The 19,238-nt window shown below is 68.4% G+C and overlaps 1 protein-coding gene across 5 annotated transcripts in view; it reads left to right on the top strand.

The window, feature by feature from the left end:
• Positions 1-18,438, top strand: part of SLC38A10 (solute carrier family 38 member 10) — a 36,956-nt gene extending 18,518 nt beyond the window's left edge. Inside the window, exons 11-17 of one of the 5 annotated variants that reach the window (XM_058284869.2) lie at positions 7,761-7,917; positions 12,806-12,961; positions 13,127-13,576; positions 14,117-14,218; positions 15,343-15,366; positions 16,562-16,738; positions 16,913-18,438. In XM_058284869.2, coding sequence (XP_058140852.1) covers positions 7,761-7,917; positions 12,806-12,961; positions 13,127-13,576; positions 14,117-14,218; positions 15,343-15,366; positions 16,562-16,738; positions 16,913-17,898 — 2,052 coding nt within the window. In that variant the 3' untranslated portion in view covers positions 17,899-18,438. The remainder of the gene's footprint in view (positions 1-7,760; positions 7,918-12,805; positions 12,962-13,126; positions 13,577-14,116; positions 14,219-15,342; positions 15,367-16,561; positions 16,739-16,912) is intronic. The other 4 variants (XM_058284870.2, XM_071210840.1, XM_071210841.1 and 1 more) reach the window with 4 other exon arrangements.
• The last annotated feature ends 800 nt before the right edge of the window (positions 18,439-19,238 follow it).

The following is a 19,238-nucleotide window of genomic DNA, read 5'->3' as shown; positions in this document are numbered from 1 at the left end:
TACTGCCTCCCCTTGCTCTAGTGTCACTTCGTCAGTACTTCCTTGCCCTGGGTCTCGCCTACCTGCTGGCCGTGTGCCCGCCTCCCGTGGGCCTGGGAGGGGTGGACGCTGTGCATGCAAAGCCGGCACGCCTCTAGCCAGTGCTGCCGCCCGCCCCAGGAGAACGCCCGGCAGCTCCCCTTGCCCGCGTGCCTCAGGCGGCTTGGCCCTTCCGGGGTCTGAGCGCAGCACCGCTGCCTGGAAGGGGCTGGCCCCTCCACCCCGCTGTCTCCCTGGCCGCTGCATGCCGCTCGAGTCTCCGCTCAGCTGGAGCTGGCCCGGTGGGGCAGCGGGGGCGGTCTGCACCAGCGCACAGGGCCCCCCTGCCCCGAGGCCGCTGGGGCAAACCTCACTCCCAGACCTGGTCCCAGCCCCACGAGTCGGCCCGCCTCCAGGCTGCGCTGTGTCCCTGCTGCTCAGCACTGCTGGCCGGTTGGCGTCCTGCAGGAGAGGCGGCCGGGCTAGGGCTTGCTCCAGCCCTCACCGCTCCTGGAACGGCTCTGCGTGTGGGGCCAGCTCTCCCAGCTCTCCCCGGAAGCCTCGGGGGTGCCCTGCAGGGTGGGAGACGAGGCCCTGGTCTCCAGTTGGGTCCACATCCCCCAGTTGGTCAAGGCCCTGTTAGTAAGTCCACCAGACTTACCTAGGGGGGAAAAGTCAGAATTAGAAAGACCTTCCCCACTGCAATCTAATGTTTAAAAATTCTTTTCTCACTTCTTCTAGTGTTTTCCTGGCTTCGTTTTTTTCATTTAAACCTTGAACCCATGTGTGTTTTATTTTGGTGTAAGACACAAAATGGGTGTCCTAGTTTTTTTCTGTATGGCTTCCTAGCTGCCCGAATGCGGGTTGCCGAGCAGCCCTCACCGAGGTCCGCGGTGTCGCGGCCGTGCACGGAACTCTGGAACGTGGTCAGGCCTGCCTCGAGGCTGTCGTTCTGCCGTCTGTCCAGCCGCACGCCCTCCCAGCCGCACGCCCTCCCGAACTTTTTAATTCCTGCAGCTCCTTTACAGCCGCACTGCGTGCCCGGTGTGGCCCTGTCCCATGCTTTAGTCCTAGCCCTTCACGCCCCTGACTTTGCGCGGTGTCCCTGCTTATTTGTCTACGTGAGTGGTAGAGTCAGCCGATCTGATTCTAGTGAAATTAGACCTTTTTTTTTTTTTTCGGTGTAATTGAGATTGCATCAGAGGTGGAGATTTAGGAAGAGCTGGTGTCTCCATGCCTCAGCTCCTCTGCCGGTGGTCGTGAGCAGTCCTTTCAGGAACGGTGCCTGGCAGGCACTTCAGCTGGTCTCCCCTGGGGTCCTTCTCTGCGCCTCTTAAGCTGCCTTCCCTCTGCCACTGTGCCGACTGTGGTGGAGGCCGTGGGCTACCCGCACTGGTGCCGTGCTGAGCCCCTCCATGGCGAGGCCGCGGGCTCCCCGCGCTGGCGCTGTGCTGAGCCCTTCCGTGGCGAGGCCGCGGGCTCCCCGCGCTGGCGCCGTGCTGAGCCCTTCCGTGGCGAGGCCGCAGGCTCCCCGTGCTGGCGCCGTGCTGAGCCCTTCCGTGGCGAGGCCACGGGCTCCCCGCGCTGGCGCCGTGCTGAGCCCTTCCGTGGCGAGGCTGCGGGCTCCCACGCAGTGGGCGAGAATATCGCCGCCTCCTTCCCTGCGGGGGCTGCTCTCCTGTCCCCCCGTCCGTGGGGCCGTCTGGCCTCCGGCCGTGCTGAGTGGCCGGCGCTGCCTTCCTGCCCGTCGGGTGTCTGACCGTTAACCTGAGGCCGGCTTTGGCTTGCTGTGGAGGACGGGACGTGCTTCTCACAGGCCTCTGCACGAGCTCATACGTGCGCACGCGGAGTTGTGTTCAGAGGCGCCTCCCTGCCCCCGCTTCACCGTGGTCCTTGAAGCCAAGAGCACACTGTGTGGCGCGTTTTGATGCGTGGAGAAGGCGGTCTCTGCCTCGGTGTCCTGGCGAGTCACAGCGCCAGGCGTGCTGCGGCCTCCCATGCGGATGCTGGAAGCGTGGCCACGGCACGCGCCCCGTCGGCATGTTGCTGTGCCTCACCACCAGCACGTGCCTTAGTGTCTGAGAGCGCAGTGGGCGGCGTAGCGGAGGCCCGAGCGGCCTGCGCAGCCCAGGGCCTGGCATGTGCTTGGAGCAGCGCCACCCTCCTCCAGAGGGCAGGACCCACTCCTGGCCCAGACTGGGAGCGCGTGCCAAGGCATGTCTGGGGAATGCCTCGGTGGGCCCCTCACGAAGCCCGGAGACCTCGCTGGCCCTGCGGGCACGGCCCCTTCCTCACCTGACGGCAGCCCACGCCCTGCTGCGCCGAGGCCGGCCAGGGGAGCGGGAGGCGGTGAGGGGGCTCGGAAAGCCCACGTGGGCGGGCTCCTCGGGGCTCGGGGAGAGGGCGCGTGTAGCTTAAAGGCAGCGCACAGCCTGGCGCCAGCCGTATCCAGAGAGGAAGGGACGACTGCACGTCCAGGGAAAACGGAGAACAGCCTTCGTGGAGGACTGAAGTTCCACGGCTCCCTGGGACCATCCTCTGGGGCAAGGAAGGCTGCTCGGCAGAGCGCAGGGAGCAGGGCGCAGGGGGCAGGGCGCAGGAGGCAGGGCGCAGGGGGCAGCGCACAGGGTGCAGGGGGCAGGGCACGGGGCAGGGGGCAGGGCACAGGGTGCAGGGGGCAGGGCACAGGGTGCAGGGCGCAGGGGGCAGCGCACAGGGCGTAGGGGGCAGGGCGCAAGGGGCAGCGCACAGGGGGCAGGGGGCAGCGCGCAGGGGGCAGGGCACAGGGTGCAGGGCGCAGGGGGCAGGGCACAGGGTGCAGGGGGCAGGGCGCAGGGGGCAGGGGGCAGGGCGCAGGGTACAGGGTGCAGGGCGCAGGGGGCAGGGCGCAGGATGCAGGGGGCAGGGCACAGGGGGCAGGGTGCAGGGCGCAGGGGGCAGGGCGCAGGGGGCAGCGCACAGGGCGCAGGGGGCTGTGCACAGGGCGTAGGGGGCAGGGCGCAGGGGGCAGGGCTCGGGACAGGGGGCAGGGCTCGGGGCAGGGTGCAGGGGGCAGGGCGCAGGGGGCAGCGCACAGGGCGTAGGGGGCAGGGCGCAGGGGGCAGCGCGCAGGGCGCAGGGGGCAGGGCGCAGGGTGCAGGGGGCAGCGGGCAGGGCGCAGGGGGCAGGGCGCAGGGGGCAGTGCGCAGGGCTCGGGACAGGGGGCAGGGCTCGGGGCAGGGCGCAGGGGGCAGCGCACAGGGCGTAGGGGGCAGTGCACAGGGGGCAGGGGGCAGCGCACAGGGCGCAGGGGGCAGGGCACAGGGGGCAGGGTGCAGGGGGCAGCGCACAGGGCACAGGGGGCAGGGCGCAGGGGGCAGCGCACAGGGGGCAGGGGGCAGGGGGCAGCGCGCAGGGCGCAGGGGGCAGTGCGCAGGGCTCAGGGGACAGGGGGCAGGGCTCAGGGGGCAGGGGGCAGGGCGCAGGGTGCAGGGGGCAGGGCGCAGGGGGCAGCGCACAGGTCGTAGGGGGCAGGGTGCAGGGGGCAGCGCGCAGGGGGCAGGGGGCAGCGCGCAGGGGGCAGTGCGCAGGGTGCAGGGGGCAGGGCACAGGGGGCAGAGCTAGACGCCCGGAGGAGCCCCCGAGCCGGGCATGGCTGGGAAGGCAACCTCATGCTCTCAAGCACTCACAATGGAATACACACCTTTGCCTTCAGGACAGGGACAGAGACTCGCCAAGGGGAGCGGCCAGGAGGGGGGCGCCTGGCTGAGGTCAGAGAGCAGTGTCTGCGCCCCGAGGGCCGACTCCAGGACACCAGCAGAGGCTGCAGCCGACGGGGCGAGGCCGGGGCCCGGGGCCTGTGCCGCCAGCTTGGCTTTTTGTGCTCCAGAGCCACGCTGACGCGTGTGCCGTGGGAACCTGCTGTTGAGTCCTGGAGGAGCTCCGGCAGTGCCGGCGTGTGGCCCGAGGCCCTGCCCAGGCCGTTCCAGGCTTCAGCCAGATGTGCCGCATCATCTCCCTGTTCCTCCCGGAGGCTCCGGGCTGCGGGCGTCAGCAGGTGTGCGCGCCCGGCAGGCCCACCTCTCCCAGAAGCAGCGCTCCTGAGCACAGAGCCGGTGCGGGCGTGCAGGGCCGCGGCCGGGCTGAGGTGATGTGGGCTTGGCAGCAGAGGCTGCGGCCGCCCCTGCAGCCCTGGTTGGCGCTGCCCTGCGCTTAGCCTGCCCTTTTCCAGGTTCCGTGCTCCGCACACACCGCCTTCAAATCAGGCCTCTGACCTAACGTCCGGCTCCTGCACGTAGACGTTGCGCAGGAGCCCTAGTCCCCAGCGGCACTCAGCCCCCCGCACGCCGGCCCCCGCGGCTGCCCGGCACTGGGGTCTGAGGAGCCTCGAGCACGCACTGGCCTCTGGTCTGTGGCCTTAGCTGGCCCCAAGGCCAGGAGAGCCGCTCGTGCCGCCAGTGGGGGTGCTGCTGCAGCTCCCCACGCCCCAGCAGGCATCTTCCCCCAACCTGTGCCGTGCCTGGGGGGCCGTGGGCCGTGGCCGTTCTTCAGGGGAAGAGCACGAGAGCCTGGAGCGGCGACCTGACCGCGGGGCGGCTCACGCTTCCAGCCAGTGGGGGCTGGGTGAGCCAGGCGGCCAGGCATGTCCAGAGGCCAAGCGGGCCCCCAACCAGGGTAGGTGCCGGGCAGCACCCAGGCCTTCCCTGCGGCCTCTGGGGCCAGCTGCCGCGCTGGGGGGCGGGTGTCCAGGATCCCGATGGGTCGCTGGCGTGGGCTTGCCCAAGGCTAGGGCTGGCCTCTGGGCTGAACCCCACCTGCAGGCGCCCCGTGTGGTCCCCAGGTGATGGCTGGACCCGCGTCCCCCTCTGAGGCCTGTCCTTCTCGGCCACGGTCTCGGCAGATGTGTCCCGCCTTATGGCCGGCCTCGGGGCCTCGTTTCCTGGTGTGAGGCAGGGGCCTCCCATGGCCGGCTGTCCTGGCTTCTCTTCTGAGCATGATGTGGTTTAAAGTCCTCTCTGGCGGGGGCTTCCCCACCACTTCCACGGTGCGGTGCTTGTGTGCGTCCGTGTTGGCCAGGATTCTGTCAGGAGGCCGGCGTCTCACAGCATCGAAGGGGGTCTTTTTTTAGGAGGTACTGGGGATTGAACCTTGGACCTCGTACTTGGGAAGCAGGTGCTCAAACACCGAGCCACACCCCTCCCCGGGTTTACGGTTTTTATTTTGTATGCAGTTTTCTTAAGGCTGGAAAGTTGAGGACTGAAATAGATCATTCATAGTCACAGATGAAATGTGGTTCATCTGCCTTGGAAATGCTAAATGATGGCCCTGTTAAAAATAAACTGATGTGGGGAAGCAGATGTGGCTAAGCAGTTGGGTGCCTGCCTACCACATGGGAGGTCCTGGGTTTGTTTCCCGGTGTCTGCTAAAGATGAGCAAGACAGGGAGCTGGCGAACTGAAGCAACAAGGTGGTGCAACAAAGAGACACAATAAGAAAACACAAGAGACACCACAAGCAGGAAATGGAGGCGGCTCACACAACTGGGCCCCTCCCTCCCACATGGGAGGCCCCGGGTTCAGTTCCAGGTGCCTCCTAAAAAGATGAGCAGACACAGAGCAGACAGCAAGCGCCAACAATGAGGGGGACGGGAAGAAATAAGTAAACCTTAAAAAAAACACCTGATGTGAAATGACCAACCAAATGTCCCTAACTTTGTATCAAAAGCATTTTAGGGACTGCCCAAATGGGGGGCGTGGGTGAATGGAGTTTTGCTGCAGCCATGGGTGCCTCGAACACGGGTGTGGGCCCAGGGCTTGCGCAGTTGTCGGCGTTCTGGAACTGCCTCCTTCCTCAGCTGCGGCTGGTGCGGGCAGATCCTGCCTCGTGTAGGAACCCTTCCGAGGAGCGCAGGCTTGTCCGCCAGGGTTGCAGGAAGCCCACGGGGGGAGGTGGGTCTTTCTTTTGGCTGCTTCTCAGCACGCTCGTGCCTGCTGTCGCCCGGAGGAGCACGTGCGGCCGGGAGCGGCCACCTGCAGCTGCAGCCCTGCGAGCAGGCGCGGTGCACGAGAACGAGCTGGACGCGGCACCGCTGCTGTCCGCAGGGTGACCGAGGCCGCTCCCCGTGGGGCCTGAGTTTGGGCTGGCTGTGAGGGTGGAGTGGGTGCCCCCCTGGCACCCGCCTTCTGGTGTTGACTGCTGGTGGGTTCCCGCGCCCGCCGCCCGCCGCCAGGAAGTGGTCCTTGCAGGTAGCAAGAACTTTTGATTGTTTTGAATCCCCTCTTGTCACCTGGGCACCGTCAGCGTCAGCACTCCGCGTGTCTTTTTCTTAATGTAAGGACGTGCCCCGCCCCGGCCTTGGTGCACCACTGAAACTGGACGTCCACCGATGCTGAGAGACCGGCTGGGAGGAGGGCCGTCTCGCGCTCGCCCTGAGCGCCTTGTAGCGTAGTGTGCAGATTTCGCTCAGACCTTGAGGGGCACACGCCAGACGGTGCCCCCAAGTCCACCCTGGGCCCCACGGCACTCGCTGCTCCGGGGCGGCTGCTGGTCACGGCAGGGGCCCTGCAGTTGTGTGGTGCCCAGCGAGGCCTGCCAGAGCTGCTCAGCTCCTGGAGAGGCCGGAGCAGAGGCTCCCCCTGCAGAAGCACAGGCGCCCCGCCCCTGCAGCCGCCTCCACCTGCCGTGGTGGCCCGGGGAAGGCTCAGTGTTCCCTTTGAACTGATCCTCTTAGCAGAATCTCTGCAACTCGCCAAGGAGGCTCTCGGACGCTGGCCCCAAGGCCGCGTGCGGGCGGTCTGGCCATGGCTGCCTCTGCTTCACGGGCAAGGCAGCACGCCAGCTCCGCGCCTGCTGGATTCTGCGGCCCTGGGGAAGCGGAGTGGACCAGGCTGAGCAGGGTGGACAGGAGCGGCCAGCGCCGCAACAGCAGAGAGCACAGGGAGCGCGCCCTGCACGGACGCGTTCTCACAGCTGGAGCCATGGGGGTGGGCGGAGCCATGTCACGTGGGGGTGTGACCGTGTGTGCTGTGGAGGCTGCGTTTTGTGGCCGAGCAGGCAGGACTCAGGTGAACGGGCGGCAGGAGTCCCCTTGCCAGCCAGTGGCTCCTGCAGCACGGCCCCCGCCCGCCCGCCGCCAGGGAGGGGCGAGCAGCACTGCCCCCGGCCTCCCTGCGGCCTGGGCACCCAGCAGGGGCATGTTGGTTGTGAGGTGCCCGGACTGGTGAGGCTCAGGGGCCAGCGCTTTGGATGACACGGACGCGGGTCCTTGCCTTTGCGCGTGGCGGCTGCCCCCCGGGACTTGCTCGTCTTGCCCAAGGGCCCAGGGGACTTGACCCCCGTGGGGCGGGCGCAGTCCTGGCCGGCCGCCGGTGCCCCCATGCAGGCCGTGCCATCCCGCACAGGACCCGCGCTTCCCAGGTGTCCCAGCCCCCGGCATCTCCTAAGAGCACCCCCTTACCCAGGCCCTCGTGGGGGCCCAGGTACTTGGGCAGCGGCCTGAGGGCGGCTCTGGCTTGCAGGAGGCCCGGCGAGAGGCTGCTGGCCATACTCCATCGCTCCCTGGGCCACACACATCAGGGCTCGTGACCCCCCATGGATCCGCCCAGGGCCCCTGGTGGAGGGGCCTCTGCCCTTGAGCGTGGGACCTGTGTGGGCACCCCCTGCCCAGGCGCGGCCCCCGGGGCTGCTCCGGCTCCCGCCCGCCCTGGCCGTGGTGCCTGCGAGCGCTCCCGGCGCTGGGCACTGCGACCTGGTCTCTCTCTCTAGGTGGTGCTCTGGGTCGGCCTGGGCATCCTGGTTGTCAGCACCGTGACCACCCTGTCCGCGCACCAGGAGCCCCCCATGGACCTGCGAGAGGACGTGCCCGGCGGCCGACTGGGGGAGGCTGAGCACGCCGGGCAGGTGGAGGTGGCGCGGCTCTCAGGTGGGTGTGCGGCTCGGTCTCTGGGTGGTGGTCAGGCGCCTTCCCCAGCCTCACCCGCCTCTATCCCGGGGTCTTCCCACCTGCCTGTTTGCTCCTCCCTGGGTGCGGGAGCCGCGCTCGGGAGCCCCAGCCGGGGCCCGCCCAGCGCCAGCAGGTGCGTTGAGTCCCAGCTGCTCGGTTGTGGCCGGCTTTGAGGGCGTCGGCTCCCAGCCTGTGTCCTCGGCGCGGGCCCGCCACCCCCTGTCGCTGGTCGGTTTTCCAGGCCCCTCAACGGCCCGCGCTGCCACCTTCTGCACAGCCTGGCGTGGGCTTGCGCGGGGAGTGTTCTCTGGGGTGCTCCAGGGCTCTGTCCCTGCCTGCGGCGGTGGCTGCTCGGGCAGGGCCAGGAGGAGAGGAGAGGCTCCAGAGGCCCGGGGGTTCGCAGCAGGGACGCGCAGGGGCCCCTGTGATAGCAGCCACGCCATGCGGTCGCACTGACCACGGGCATCTGCGAGGCCTCTCGGATGACTGGGGCCCCGGGATGTCAGCCACGCGTGCGCTGGAGCGGCGGCCGCCTCACATCCTCCCATGTGGCGCCTGCGGAGGGAGCTGGCGAGGACGCCCCGCGTGTGCTCCTGGGCCCGGGGAGGCACGGTCTGGGCGCCCTGGCTCTGGGGCGGTGGCGCACCCTTGTTTGGGGCTGGCATCCTGGTGGTGGAGTGCCCTCTCCCGGCCAGGTGCCTCCCAGATCCTCCGGGGCGCGCCTCCCCTCCCTGGGGGGCTGAGGCCAGACCGCACGCCCCGCCCCGGGCTGGCGGGGCCCCCGGAGGTGGAGTGGGGCTTCCGGAAGCCGGGGCCCACACCTCAGGGAGAACAGCCCTCCCAGGCGGGCGGGCGGCGCACCCCCGCCCTCTCGCTGGCCCAGGCTGTCCGGGAGGCCCAGTGGGGTCCCACCTGCCCTGGGGCCTGGTCACTGCGGCCGTGCACTGGGGGACAGCGGTGTCAAGGTGTCAGCTCCCCCGGCCCAGTCCCCTGACCCCCACACCGCAGTTCCCACGAGCCCCCAGACCCCTCCGTGGTCTGTGGGAGCAGCAGCTGCGTCCTGTCCCTCCAGCGTGTGCGGCTGCGCCCGGCTCACCTGGTGCCCTCTGCGGCCACGCCCGCTTCTCATTTCTCCCATGAGGCTCTAGCGAAGCCCATGGCACCTCTGGAGCTGTGTGCGCTGGGCCTCGGCTCGGCCCGTGCCCTCAACAGGCTTGCTCTTTGTGGCAGCAGACGTTGGACGTGTAAGCCAGGGCTGGGCCATGCCGCCCTGGCCCCTGCGCTGGGTCCCGCTCGGCGGCCAGCAGAGCTGCTGGTGCCGAGGCAGGCCCATGCTGCCAGCCCGGAGCCTGCTGTGCCCGGGACGCGGGTGGAGGCGCTCGGGGGTCGGGCTGCACGGCCTGTGCACACCTGCCGAGCTACGGCCCCCGTCGGCAGACGCCCCATGGGCGACCTTGGGAAGTGCACGCAGCCCTCCTCTGAGGACAGCCCCGCAGACGTCCCCGAGGCACACACAGCCCCCACCGACAACCCCTCACGGGCGTTGCCCTGAGCCACGCACTGTGGGCGTCCGGTGAGTGTGGGGCGGAGCATTGCTCAGCCTCTGAGAGCCCGTGGGGGCAGCCAGGGAAGCTCGCCAGGCGCCTGAGGGGCTTGCTCTCGACCGCCTGCGCGCATATCCCTGCTCCTCTCTCGGGCAGCCAGCCGCCCCAGCAGGCATGGGCATGGCCTTCGCGGTGGCCCTGTGGGTCCTGGGCCAGGACTTCGGTGCCCACCTGCCCACGTATGTGCACGGCTGGCACGGGTGCCGCTGCACTGCTGCTCCACCCTGCCTCCACTTCCTCGGTCTCCTCCACCCTGGGCTCGTCCCTGCTTCCCTCTGCAGCACCAGCTGCCACGTGGGGACAGCTCGGATGCCTGGCAGTGCAGGCTGTGCCAGAGACGCGGGCTCCACGCGCGTGCCTTCTCCTGCCGTGAGGGCAGCCTGACCTGCTGCCGTGCTCCCCGGTGGGCACTGAGAGCCTTTTAATAGTTCTTTTTCTGTGTCACAAGCGCCTTCTTCTCCTGCATCGTTTCTGTTTCTCCTTTCTGCTGGGTGTCAGGAGACGGCATATGCTAATTTCCCTGGCGCCTTCAGAGGTGACCGTGTCAGCCGCGACTGCGGGCTCACTCCCGGGGGCCGCTGGCATGTGGCGGGGCCCCTGGCGCCTGGGCCTACCCTGCATGGCCCCGATGAAGGCAAGCCCACCTCTGCTGGCCTGTGGCAACGCGCCTGTCGGCAGAAGTGTGAAGAGCGGGCAGAGGGCCCAGGCCGGCGTCCCGCTGTCCCGCCTGGCCCAAATGCCCCGGCCACAGGAAGCCAGATTCCCTGAGCCGCTGGGGTTTCCCGTGTTTGAAAAGACGAGGTCGTAAAATAGTCACGCTTTCCACCACCTGCTAATTCCGAAGATTGGATTTTAAAAATAAACCCCTAATTGGCAATACTCTCTGCCACTTTGAGGACAGGTACTTTGGGGGAAACGCGGAACCAGTTGCCAGGCAAGTGCTTGGGAGCAGGAGCCGCCGCCGTCGGCCCGGCCAGGCCCCCGTCCTCGCTTTCCTGGTGTGCAGCCTGGCGTCCTGAGGCTTCCCTGAACTCGTCGCCGTGCTCGAGTCTTAAGGAACTCGAACCGTGGGCTCTGTGGGCTCTGGGATACTTGCCAAAACCACTGGGCGCGTGGCTGGTCTCAGGGGTCGAGAGCAGCGACGGGCTGCAGGCCCCGTGTCCCTTCTGGTGGTTTGGAGGAGTCGACGGACGCCCCCCGATTCGCAGCCCTCCTGAACAGACGCCGGCGCAGCACGCAGCTCCCCTCGCCAGAGCCGCCAGGGGCCGGCTGCCCCGCCCTCCCCTCCCGTGAGGACCCTGCCTCCAGGGCGCGCCAGGCCCGGCCTCCTTGAACACGTCACCCAGTCCCACCCCGACTCGGGAGCAGGCGAGCCTCCGAGCGTGGTTGCGCCTCCCTCCCCTGCACGTCCACCTCGCGTGCCCTGAAGCTTCGCGAGGACGCCGTTGTGTGACCTTCGCCGCGCTGGCGCTTTTCTGAGCGTGAGGGGGCCCATGAGGATCACCCGGGGCAGGCCCGGGTGCCAGGCGCCCCCCAGAGAGGGGCACGGGCGCGGACCTCCCGGCCCAGGGACCGTGCGCAGTGGCTGCTGGTGCGTCACCACTAGTAACTGGAAGTGCCAAAGGTGGCGGGGCGCTGACCTCTAGAGCGGGAGTCCTGAGAGAAGGGACCCTTCGTGGGCATCTGTGGCCCTGCGCCTCTGAGCACGCGGTGCTGTCCACGGAGCCACAGCTGCCCGGCTGGGCGGGAGCCCAGCTCGCAGCCTTGAGGGTGGCCCAGGTGGGAAATGCGGCGACGTGCAGGTGGTCCCGTGACAAGTGTTAGGAAGCGTGCCAGACCACAGCCGCCTCTGCCGTGGAGCCCCTCCCTCCTGTGCGTCACCCCAGCCCGTGGCCACTGCCCTGTCGACAGCCTGCCGGGCACAGCAGCCCTGACCCCAGAGGCGCTCGGGCCATGCCCATGTCTGCCCACATCAGGCGCGGCCGAGAGCCCCGGGTCAGCCCCGCAAGGCGGAAGTCCTGCTCCTGCACGGCCAGAGCCGCAGCCTGAGCGGGTGCCAGTAGGCAGGGCACAGGGAGTGGCTTAGTGACAAACCATGGAGTCGGGGTCTTGCCTGCGCCCCAGCAGGACAGCCGCTTCCGGCCCAGGGCAGTGCACCAAGCGGCCTGGCCGGGCTGGAGACGCCGCAGCGCATCCCCGGCCCTCGGCCTGGTACTCCTGCCCCGTGGTCCTCGGGGACCTCGAGGGCGTGCCCACCGTGCTGTGTCATCACGTGGCCCATGTAGAGCCGCGCTCAAGCCGCATGGAGCCCCAAACGGACTCCCAAAGGGCACGAGACCGCAGCTCACACCCTGGCGGTCAGCTGCCCTTAGTGTCCTGCCCTGACGCGGCGGCTCTGAGGCAGCTCTGTCTCCTCCAGAACGGGTCTCCCCCTCCTGGCGCCCTCCTCACCCGCCTCCCGCCAGGTCCCTCGGGTGACAGCTTTTGTCAGGACGCCAGGCTCGGCGGGAGGCGGCACTGAGCGGGGGCCGCGGGCATGGGCAGCACAGCCCGTTGCCCGCTGCAGCCCTCCTTGCCAGGGTGCCTGGCCGCAGCCCCTCTGCTGAGCGCCCTCCCTGGCTAGAGCGGGCTGGGGGCAGGGAGTGCGGCTCCCCCCAGCTCGGTCCCCAGGCCCCCCCGGCTGTCGTGCTCCACGGAGCTGCCGCTGTTTCTTTCCCTGCTCCTTGGCGCCTTCGCCTGTGCCACATCTGCCTCGCGCACGAAGTGGCTTGTAAAGAAACGAGCCGGCTCTCTCGCCACCACCGCCCCGTCCAGGAAGGCTCGAGCGCAGTCCCTGGCCCCGGCGCTTCCCAGGGCGCTTCCTGGGGTCCTGCCGGAGAACCCAGGTGGGCCCCGTGTGTGCGACGACTCGCCAGCTGCAGCAGACCAGGCGTGTTTTCTCGGCCCGCCACCCGCAGGCGTGCGCGACGAGTGCCCATTGCGATGTCCCAGCCTTGCGGCGAGCTCGGTGCCCTGCCGCCCCCTGCTGGCTGCTGCCTGCGCTGCCTCGGGCGCCGCTGGCCGCATTGGCTTGGCTTCGCCTGTGCTTGGACACGCGTCTGTTACGAGCGCACATGAAAAATGTGTTTTTCTGGATTACTGGGCTGCTAACGATTGAAAAGGAAAAAACCGCTTAAGTGTGGCCATTTCGCTGGCAAGATGTGGTTAGTCCGGAGACGGTCGCCCCAGGCCCTGTGGCCGCTGCTCAGTAGCTGTCCCCACAGCCCAGAAGCCAGCGGCGGAGGCGGCCGTGGAGAAGCCGGAGCCGCCGGGCGGCAAAGAGCCGGAGCAGGCACAGATCAAGAGCCCCGTGAAGGCGGTGCCTGGAGAGGACGGCCGGCAGGCACGCGAGGAGGCACAGCTGCACCGGCCGGGCCAAGGTGGGCGGGCGGGGGGGGGGGGGCTCCTCACCCCCGCAGCACCACCTGCGAGCCTGACCCTGCCCCCTTGGCCGGCCGCCCTGCGCCCTTGCTTGCATCCGCCCCAGAGTGCCAGGACAGGGAGGGGGTGGGGCTGCCTCCCTCCAGCCCACGCTCTCCTCGCAGGGATTGCTGTGCCCATGGGGGAGGCCCACCGCCACGAGCCCCCCGTGCCCCACGACCAGGTGATGGTGGATGAAGGTCAGGACCAGGAAGGGCCAGCAGAGAACCAGCTGTCCAGACACACGGACGGGAAGGCACCCGGGGGCCGGGGCCAGGTGGCGCTCCCCACCCCGGATTCCGAGCGGGAGAAGCGGGCACCCGAGGGGGCGGGCGCCGGGAAGAGGCCAGCAGAGGCCCCCGCCCCTCAGAGAGCAGGTGCAGCCCCCGACGGCCCCCAGGAGGTCCCGGAGGCAGATGGCCAGCTGCCCGGCCCCCCCGCAGGCGAGAACCTGGGGGCAGGTGGCCGGGGTCCCCAGGCCGGGCCCCAGGAGGCACCCCCCAAGGAGAAGGGCCGGAGGGAGAAGGTGGACGGCCTCGCTTTGCCCGGCCCCGCTGTGGCGGAGAGCCGCCTGGGTAGGTGCCTGCCGGGCCCCCCAGGCCCTCTTGCCGCCGTGCAGCTTGGTGCTGGGAGAGGGCTGGGGGCGGGGGCTGGCGTGCCCGCGTGGCGGGATTAGCATGTGAACGCGGCGCCCCGGCAGCTGCCGGGGAGGCTGGTGGCTTGACAGCAACTCTGATAACTGTCACTCGCTTGTCGGCGAGGCCGCTAAATGTCAGGCGCCGTGCTGTTCTCGTGCGTCTGGGTGCACACGGGGACGGCGCGGGCCCGCCTGACAGGTAACACGTTGTTAAGTGCCCATCTGAGCGCCGCGGAGGACGGCGCTTGCATTTTAATTGGCGAAGGTAGTTAGCATTGGCTCGCTGCCACGCGTCTAGAAGATGGTTAAATATTTTTTTATTACTTCCCTGGTAGTCGTCAGGTTGAGCGTAACTGCCGGAGGAGGGGCGGCTGCAGAGCGACGTGCGCAGCACCTGCTGCCGCCGCAGGCCCCTCCCCTGCTCAGGCCCCTTCCTCTTCTGACGCCTGGAAGCTGAGCGTCCCCCCTGTGCCTGCAGGTGGGAAGGTTCTTGCCCTGGCGGACAAGCCAGAGCCCGTTCCCGGGCTGCAGAGGGACGCCGGGGGACAGGGCGAGGACGGCGGTGGCAACAAGCTGGAGGGTAAGGCCGCAGCCTCCTCACTGCCCCAGGGGCCCGGGCTCCTCTCTCCCTTTCTGGAGCCTTCCAGGTCGCCCCTGGCAGCTGCTTTTGGAGGTTCCCTCCTTTGGAGACACCCCAGCAGCTCCCCTTTGCCGTCCCCGGAAACATCTCCCTTTCCCCCCTTAAGACCTGTCACTGTCCCGTGACCCAGGGGGCAGTTTTTTACCACATTTTAAACAGAGACTCTCAGTTTTCTAACCCTCCCAGTCCTTAAAACAGACCAGGTTTGCAGATGTGAGAGCCCTGCTTTACCCGCTGGCATGGCAGGCGTTCCTGCGGTGGGTCTGGGTGCCACCCTGCAGCGGCGCCCTCTGCCTCCACCTGTGCCCTCGGCTCCTGCATAGCTGCACGGCCCGGCCAGCCCCCTTGCTCCCCGACTGCTCCCACCCTCCCTGCTCACGTCAGGTCGGCCTTCAGCCTGCACGGGGCCTCTGAGCTGTGGACGCAGCCGCGGCCAGTGGCGCCCGCCTGGCCTGGCCTCACCTGGGGGCACCTTGCCCCGTGCTTTAGCTTCAGGGGTCAGCATGCCTGGGCTGCAGAGACCCCCTTGCTGCAGGGTGGGGGCTTCTCCACTGCTGGGTCCCACTGGAGCCGGTCCGAGGCAGCCTGGCCTCTGTGTCCAGCTGCCACATGTGCCTCTGGGCCAGCCCATGGGAGCCACTGCCTGCACCTGCAGGCTCACCCGGCGTAGAAGCTACTCCCGCACAGAACGGGCCTCCCAGTGGGTCTCATGGCCTTCGGCCCCGCAGCGGGAAGCCGAGGCAGAGCAGCCCCTGTGGGCGGTGGTGGGCCTGCTCCAGACCCTGGCCCTCAGACGCCCCTGCAGTGCTCCCGGTCACCCCGTGAGGGCCTGAAGGCTCGGAGGACGGAACCGGGGGGCGCGCAGGGCCTCGCGGTGGGCGGTTGCCTGGTGGGCCGTGTGCTGGTCTTCTGCTTCTGGTCAGCACGGCTGTGGTCATGGATCCCACTTGCTGCGATCCGCCATTTAAGCTTGTCGGACGCGTTGGTTTTTTCTTTTGACAAAAGACTTCTCGTGGTTCCCTAACCTGCATTTCTTCCTTCTGCTTCTCAACGGGACTGAACAGCCGCGATTAAAGAGGTCGTCGCAGGTACGGCCTGGGAGTGCGCACGCGGCACCACAGAGGCGGGGCTCCAGGCCCTCCCCGCCAGCTGGCCCCTCCTGGCAGAGGCTGTGGCTGCCCTCCCGGCAGCCCGGGCTGCGCGGCACCACGTTGGCGCGGCCACAGACCCTGACCCTCATGCGCAGTTCTGTCCCCAGCAGCCCAGGCCCGTGGTGCTGAGAACTGGGCAGGGGTCCAGACCCCACACCCTGGCCCTGCCGAGGGGACGCTTGTCATCCTGTGCTGAGTTGCATCTGTCCTGCATCGCTTTGGCTGGGTGGGGGTCCCTGCCCCCCCCCCCAGGTCCAGGGCCAGCCCTCGGGGTCCAAGGGAGGTGGCAGGGTGTCAGCAGGTATTTGCGTCACGTGATCAGGACGGAGCCCCCAGCGGTGGGCCCCTCTGCTCGGGTCTCGGGTTGGGCTTCCTGGCAGTGTCCTGCCCAGTGGGAAGCTGGGACCCAGCTGGAGAGCCAGGGCAGGGCAGGCCACCCTCCTGGCCCCACGCACCTTACCCTGTTCTCCCCACGCGCCCAGGCGCTGGCCACAGCACTCCAGGTGGCTCGGCTGCATCTGCCCACAGCTGGCCGTGCAGTCTCTGGGGGGACCACACCCGGCTGGTGGCCTCCTGGTGGTCAGCACGCAGCACCCCAAGGCTCCACGTGGCCGCCCTGAAGTCCAGGCTCTAGGAAGCCACAGCTGCCCGCGGTTCACTGGGGGCGGCTGCAGGCTGCGGCGACGCTGGCCTCCCTGACGATTTAGTCCTCACGTCCTCCTTAAGCGGAAAACATACAACGTGGTTGCAGTTTGGTTTTAACATTTCACCTTGGGGGAATTTCTTGAAGTACTAATGTTATGTTTCAAAAAATTTCATAGTGTATTTTTTTATTACACGATTGTTGTAGAACTGATTGCATAAAAAAAAAACGCCGCCCAGCCCAGATCACGACCACAGTGTTTGGGCACTCTGGCCTGCTGCTTCTCGGCCCCCTGGTTGTCAGCGCAGGGAGTGGGGGGCTCTGGGCCCCTTGGGAGAGGGTCCTCTGCTGTGCCCACGGAGCCAGCATGACTGGGTAGTGAGACGTCGCGGCACGTGCCCCTGGCTGCGTCACGCCTCCACCCCCCCGCCAGTTGGCGGGCTTTGCATTCTCCAGCAGTCTCTGATCTTGTGCGTTTTCCCACACCAGAAGCCGGCAAGGCAGAGATGCTCGACCACGCCGTCCTGCTGCAGGTGATTAAAGAGCAGCAGGTGCAGCAGAAGCGGCTGCTCGACCAGCAGGAGAAGCTGCTGGCCGTGATCGAGGAGCAGCACAAGGAGATCCACCAGCAGCGGCAGGAGGGCGAGGAGGCCGATCCTAAGCAGGGTAGGGGCGGGAGGGCGGCGGGCAGGTCAAAACCGCCCCGCAGCCCTGGGGCCCGAGGCCGAGCACCTGCGCGCCCCACAGGGAGCTCGTGAGCCTTGGTGCCGCTGCCTGGTCCCTGCCGAGGCTGCGCTGGGCATGTGCTCCCTGCTTCCCTGACATCCCCTTTGTTTGCAGGGGAGATGCAGCCTGAGCCCGGAGCCTCTGGACCCCGGGGGAAGGGCGAGGCCCACCAGGGGCGAGCCGGGGAGACCGGCGGGGGCCCTGCCCCCCAGCCGCTGGAGCACGAGCTCGGAGCCCCTGGAGGTCACCTGGCGGCCCCCCCAGAACATGGCCAGCAAGCTGCTGGGGGCGCCATCGGAGACGCGCCAGGCCCTCCTGCTGGCGGTGCCGAGGCGGAGTCCCAGGCAGCCCAGACAAAGCCACGAGAAGGCCAGGAGGGCGCCGCGCACGAAGCCGCTGAGGCCTGGGCACAGGAGCCCACGGGGACGCCCAGGCGCCCCGAGAGGCACAGCCAGAACGTGCTGGGAGGAGGGTCCCCAGACAGGAGGCAGCCCGGGGAGGCGGCGGTGGCTGCTGGTGATGGAGAAGCTGCAGCCGCCCCTGCAGCGGGGGCGGCAGTGGAGGCCAAGGACCCCCATGCCGAGTCCAGGCAGCTGGGCCGGGGGCGGGGACCAGCCGCAGCTCTGCCCGGCCGGGTGGGCGGCACCGCGCCCCAGCCCCAGGCCGCACCGCGCCAGGCGGGAGTGCAGGGCGGCCCCCCGGACCGCGCCCCCCACCCGCAGGCACAGGGGGCGGCTCCCGTGGGAGCTCCTGTTCCTGTCCCCCACGAGCCTGTCCCCCACAAGCCCCCGGGAGCTGCGGGTGCTGCACATGAGCCTGGGCCCCCGCCTGGGCTGGAGGCACCAGATGCTGACCAGGAGCAGAAGGAGCCGGCTGGCTCGGACCTTCGCAGGCACCGCCGGGGCCTGGCCCCCAGGGAGGAGGAGCTGGCTCCCCAGGACGGGGTGCTGGTCGGCCTGCACCCCCTGCCAGACGTCAGGGTCAACGACCTGCGCGGGGCCCTGGACAGCCAGCTGCACCAGGCCGCCGGAGGGGCCCTCCAGGTGGTGCAGAGCCGGCAGCTCCAGCAGCTGCCCAGTGCCTGGGAGGACGAGGCCTGAGCAGGCAGCAACCACACCACAGACCGTCCCCTGCCTCCCTGAGCCGGCTGGGGCTACAGGAACTGTGGGCGTCCGCGCTCCCTCCCCTGGGCTCCTGGCCCGCACCCCGAGGTCAGGAGCCGCCTCCTGCTGCCCCACACGAGGCCTCAGGAGGGCCGGCAGCCTTGTTCCCGCGGGGCGGCCGTCCCCCACCTGCCACTGCCCCTCTGACCTCCAGGTGGCCAGGAGAAGGTTCCCTGTGCTCGCCGAGACCCTCGGGCGATGCTGCCTATTACAGACTCAGTTGCAGGACTGGGCACTTCCCTTCTCGTTGGTTCTCTTGTTGCTTCTTCAGACACGGTGATGGCTCAGGTCTCAGGCTTGCCCGGCTGCATGATGGCGAGGCCCCGGGCACGGCTGGCCTCAGCCCTGGGCAGGCCCTCTGAGAACCGACCCTTGACCACAAGTCTCCAGTTACTCAGGACCTCGAGAATCTGCCTTGTGCTCTCTGTGAGCGTCGCAGAAACCTTAAATAAACCCTCTGCTCCCTGCCGCGCCGCATGCCCAGTGCTGGCTTCTTTCTCCGAGGCGCGGGCTCGACAGACGCCCCTCTGCGCTTATGTACTCTACTTCTCCCACAGGCAGCAGTTTCCCAAACCACGTTGGCCTGAGATTGTTTTTAAAACAACCAAAAACACCCGAGACCTCTAAGGAGTCCAGTTGGTGCCGCAGTGATTTACCTAAAAGAAAACAGCTTGGGATCCCCAGCAGCACAGGAACAGTGATGGGAGGCTGGAAGGAACGGGGCCACGGGCCACGGGCCGCGTGCCGTGCAGGGCGGCCACAGCCCTGCAGGGGCCCCACAGGCAGCCTTGGCTGGTCGGGGCTGCAGCTGGACGAGCTTCAGGCAAGGGCAATGCTGGGACCGCCTTCACCTGCCCGGAGGGCGCAGGGCACACGAGAGCCTGAGCCGCGGCTGCTGGAATGCCGCCAGTGAGCTCAGGGCCGGGGAGACAACGGGGCCTCGGAGCAGGCACGGCCCCCACCTGGCTATGCTGGCAGCATGGGGCGGCGCCGTCCCTAGCAGGAGGGCATTCTGTGGGCCAGGGGCAGGGCCGAGGAAGGGCGGCTGGAGATGGCTGTGGCTCTGCGGCCAGAGTGGTGGTGTGGCCAGGCTCAAGGGGATGGGACAGGTACACTCGCAGAGTCCAGACCTGGCAGTCCTTGGCGAGGAGCTGCCTGAGGCCCCCTGTGAGCTGGTCAGCGGCCACCCAGGGTACGACGGCGGCAGCCACGAGCCATGAGCGCCTGAAGCTAAAGTGAAGCTGCAGGTTCGCAGAGGCAGCTGGGTACGCGGTGAG

This window comes from Dasypus novemcinctus, chromosome 21, assembly GCF_030445035.2.
Source record: "Dasypus novemcinctus isolate mDasNov1 chromosome 21, mDasNov1.1.hap2, whole genome shotgun sequence".
Lineage (NCBI taxonomy): Eukaryota > Metazoa > Chordata > Mammalia > Cingulata > Dasypodidae > Dasypus > Dasypus novemcinctus.
Note: the sequence above shows the minus strand (reverse complement) of the source record. Positions and strands in the feature narration are given on the sequence as shown.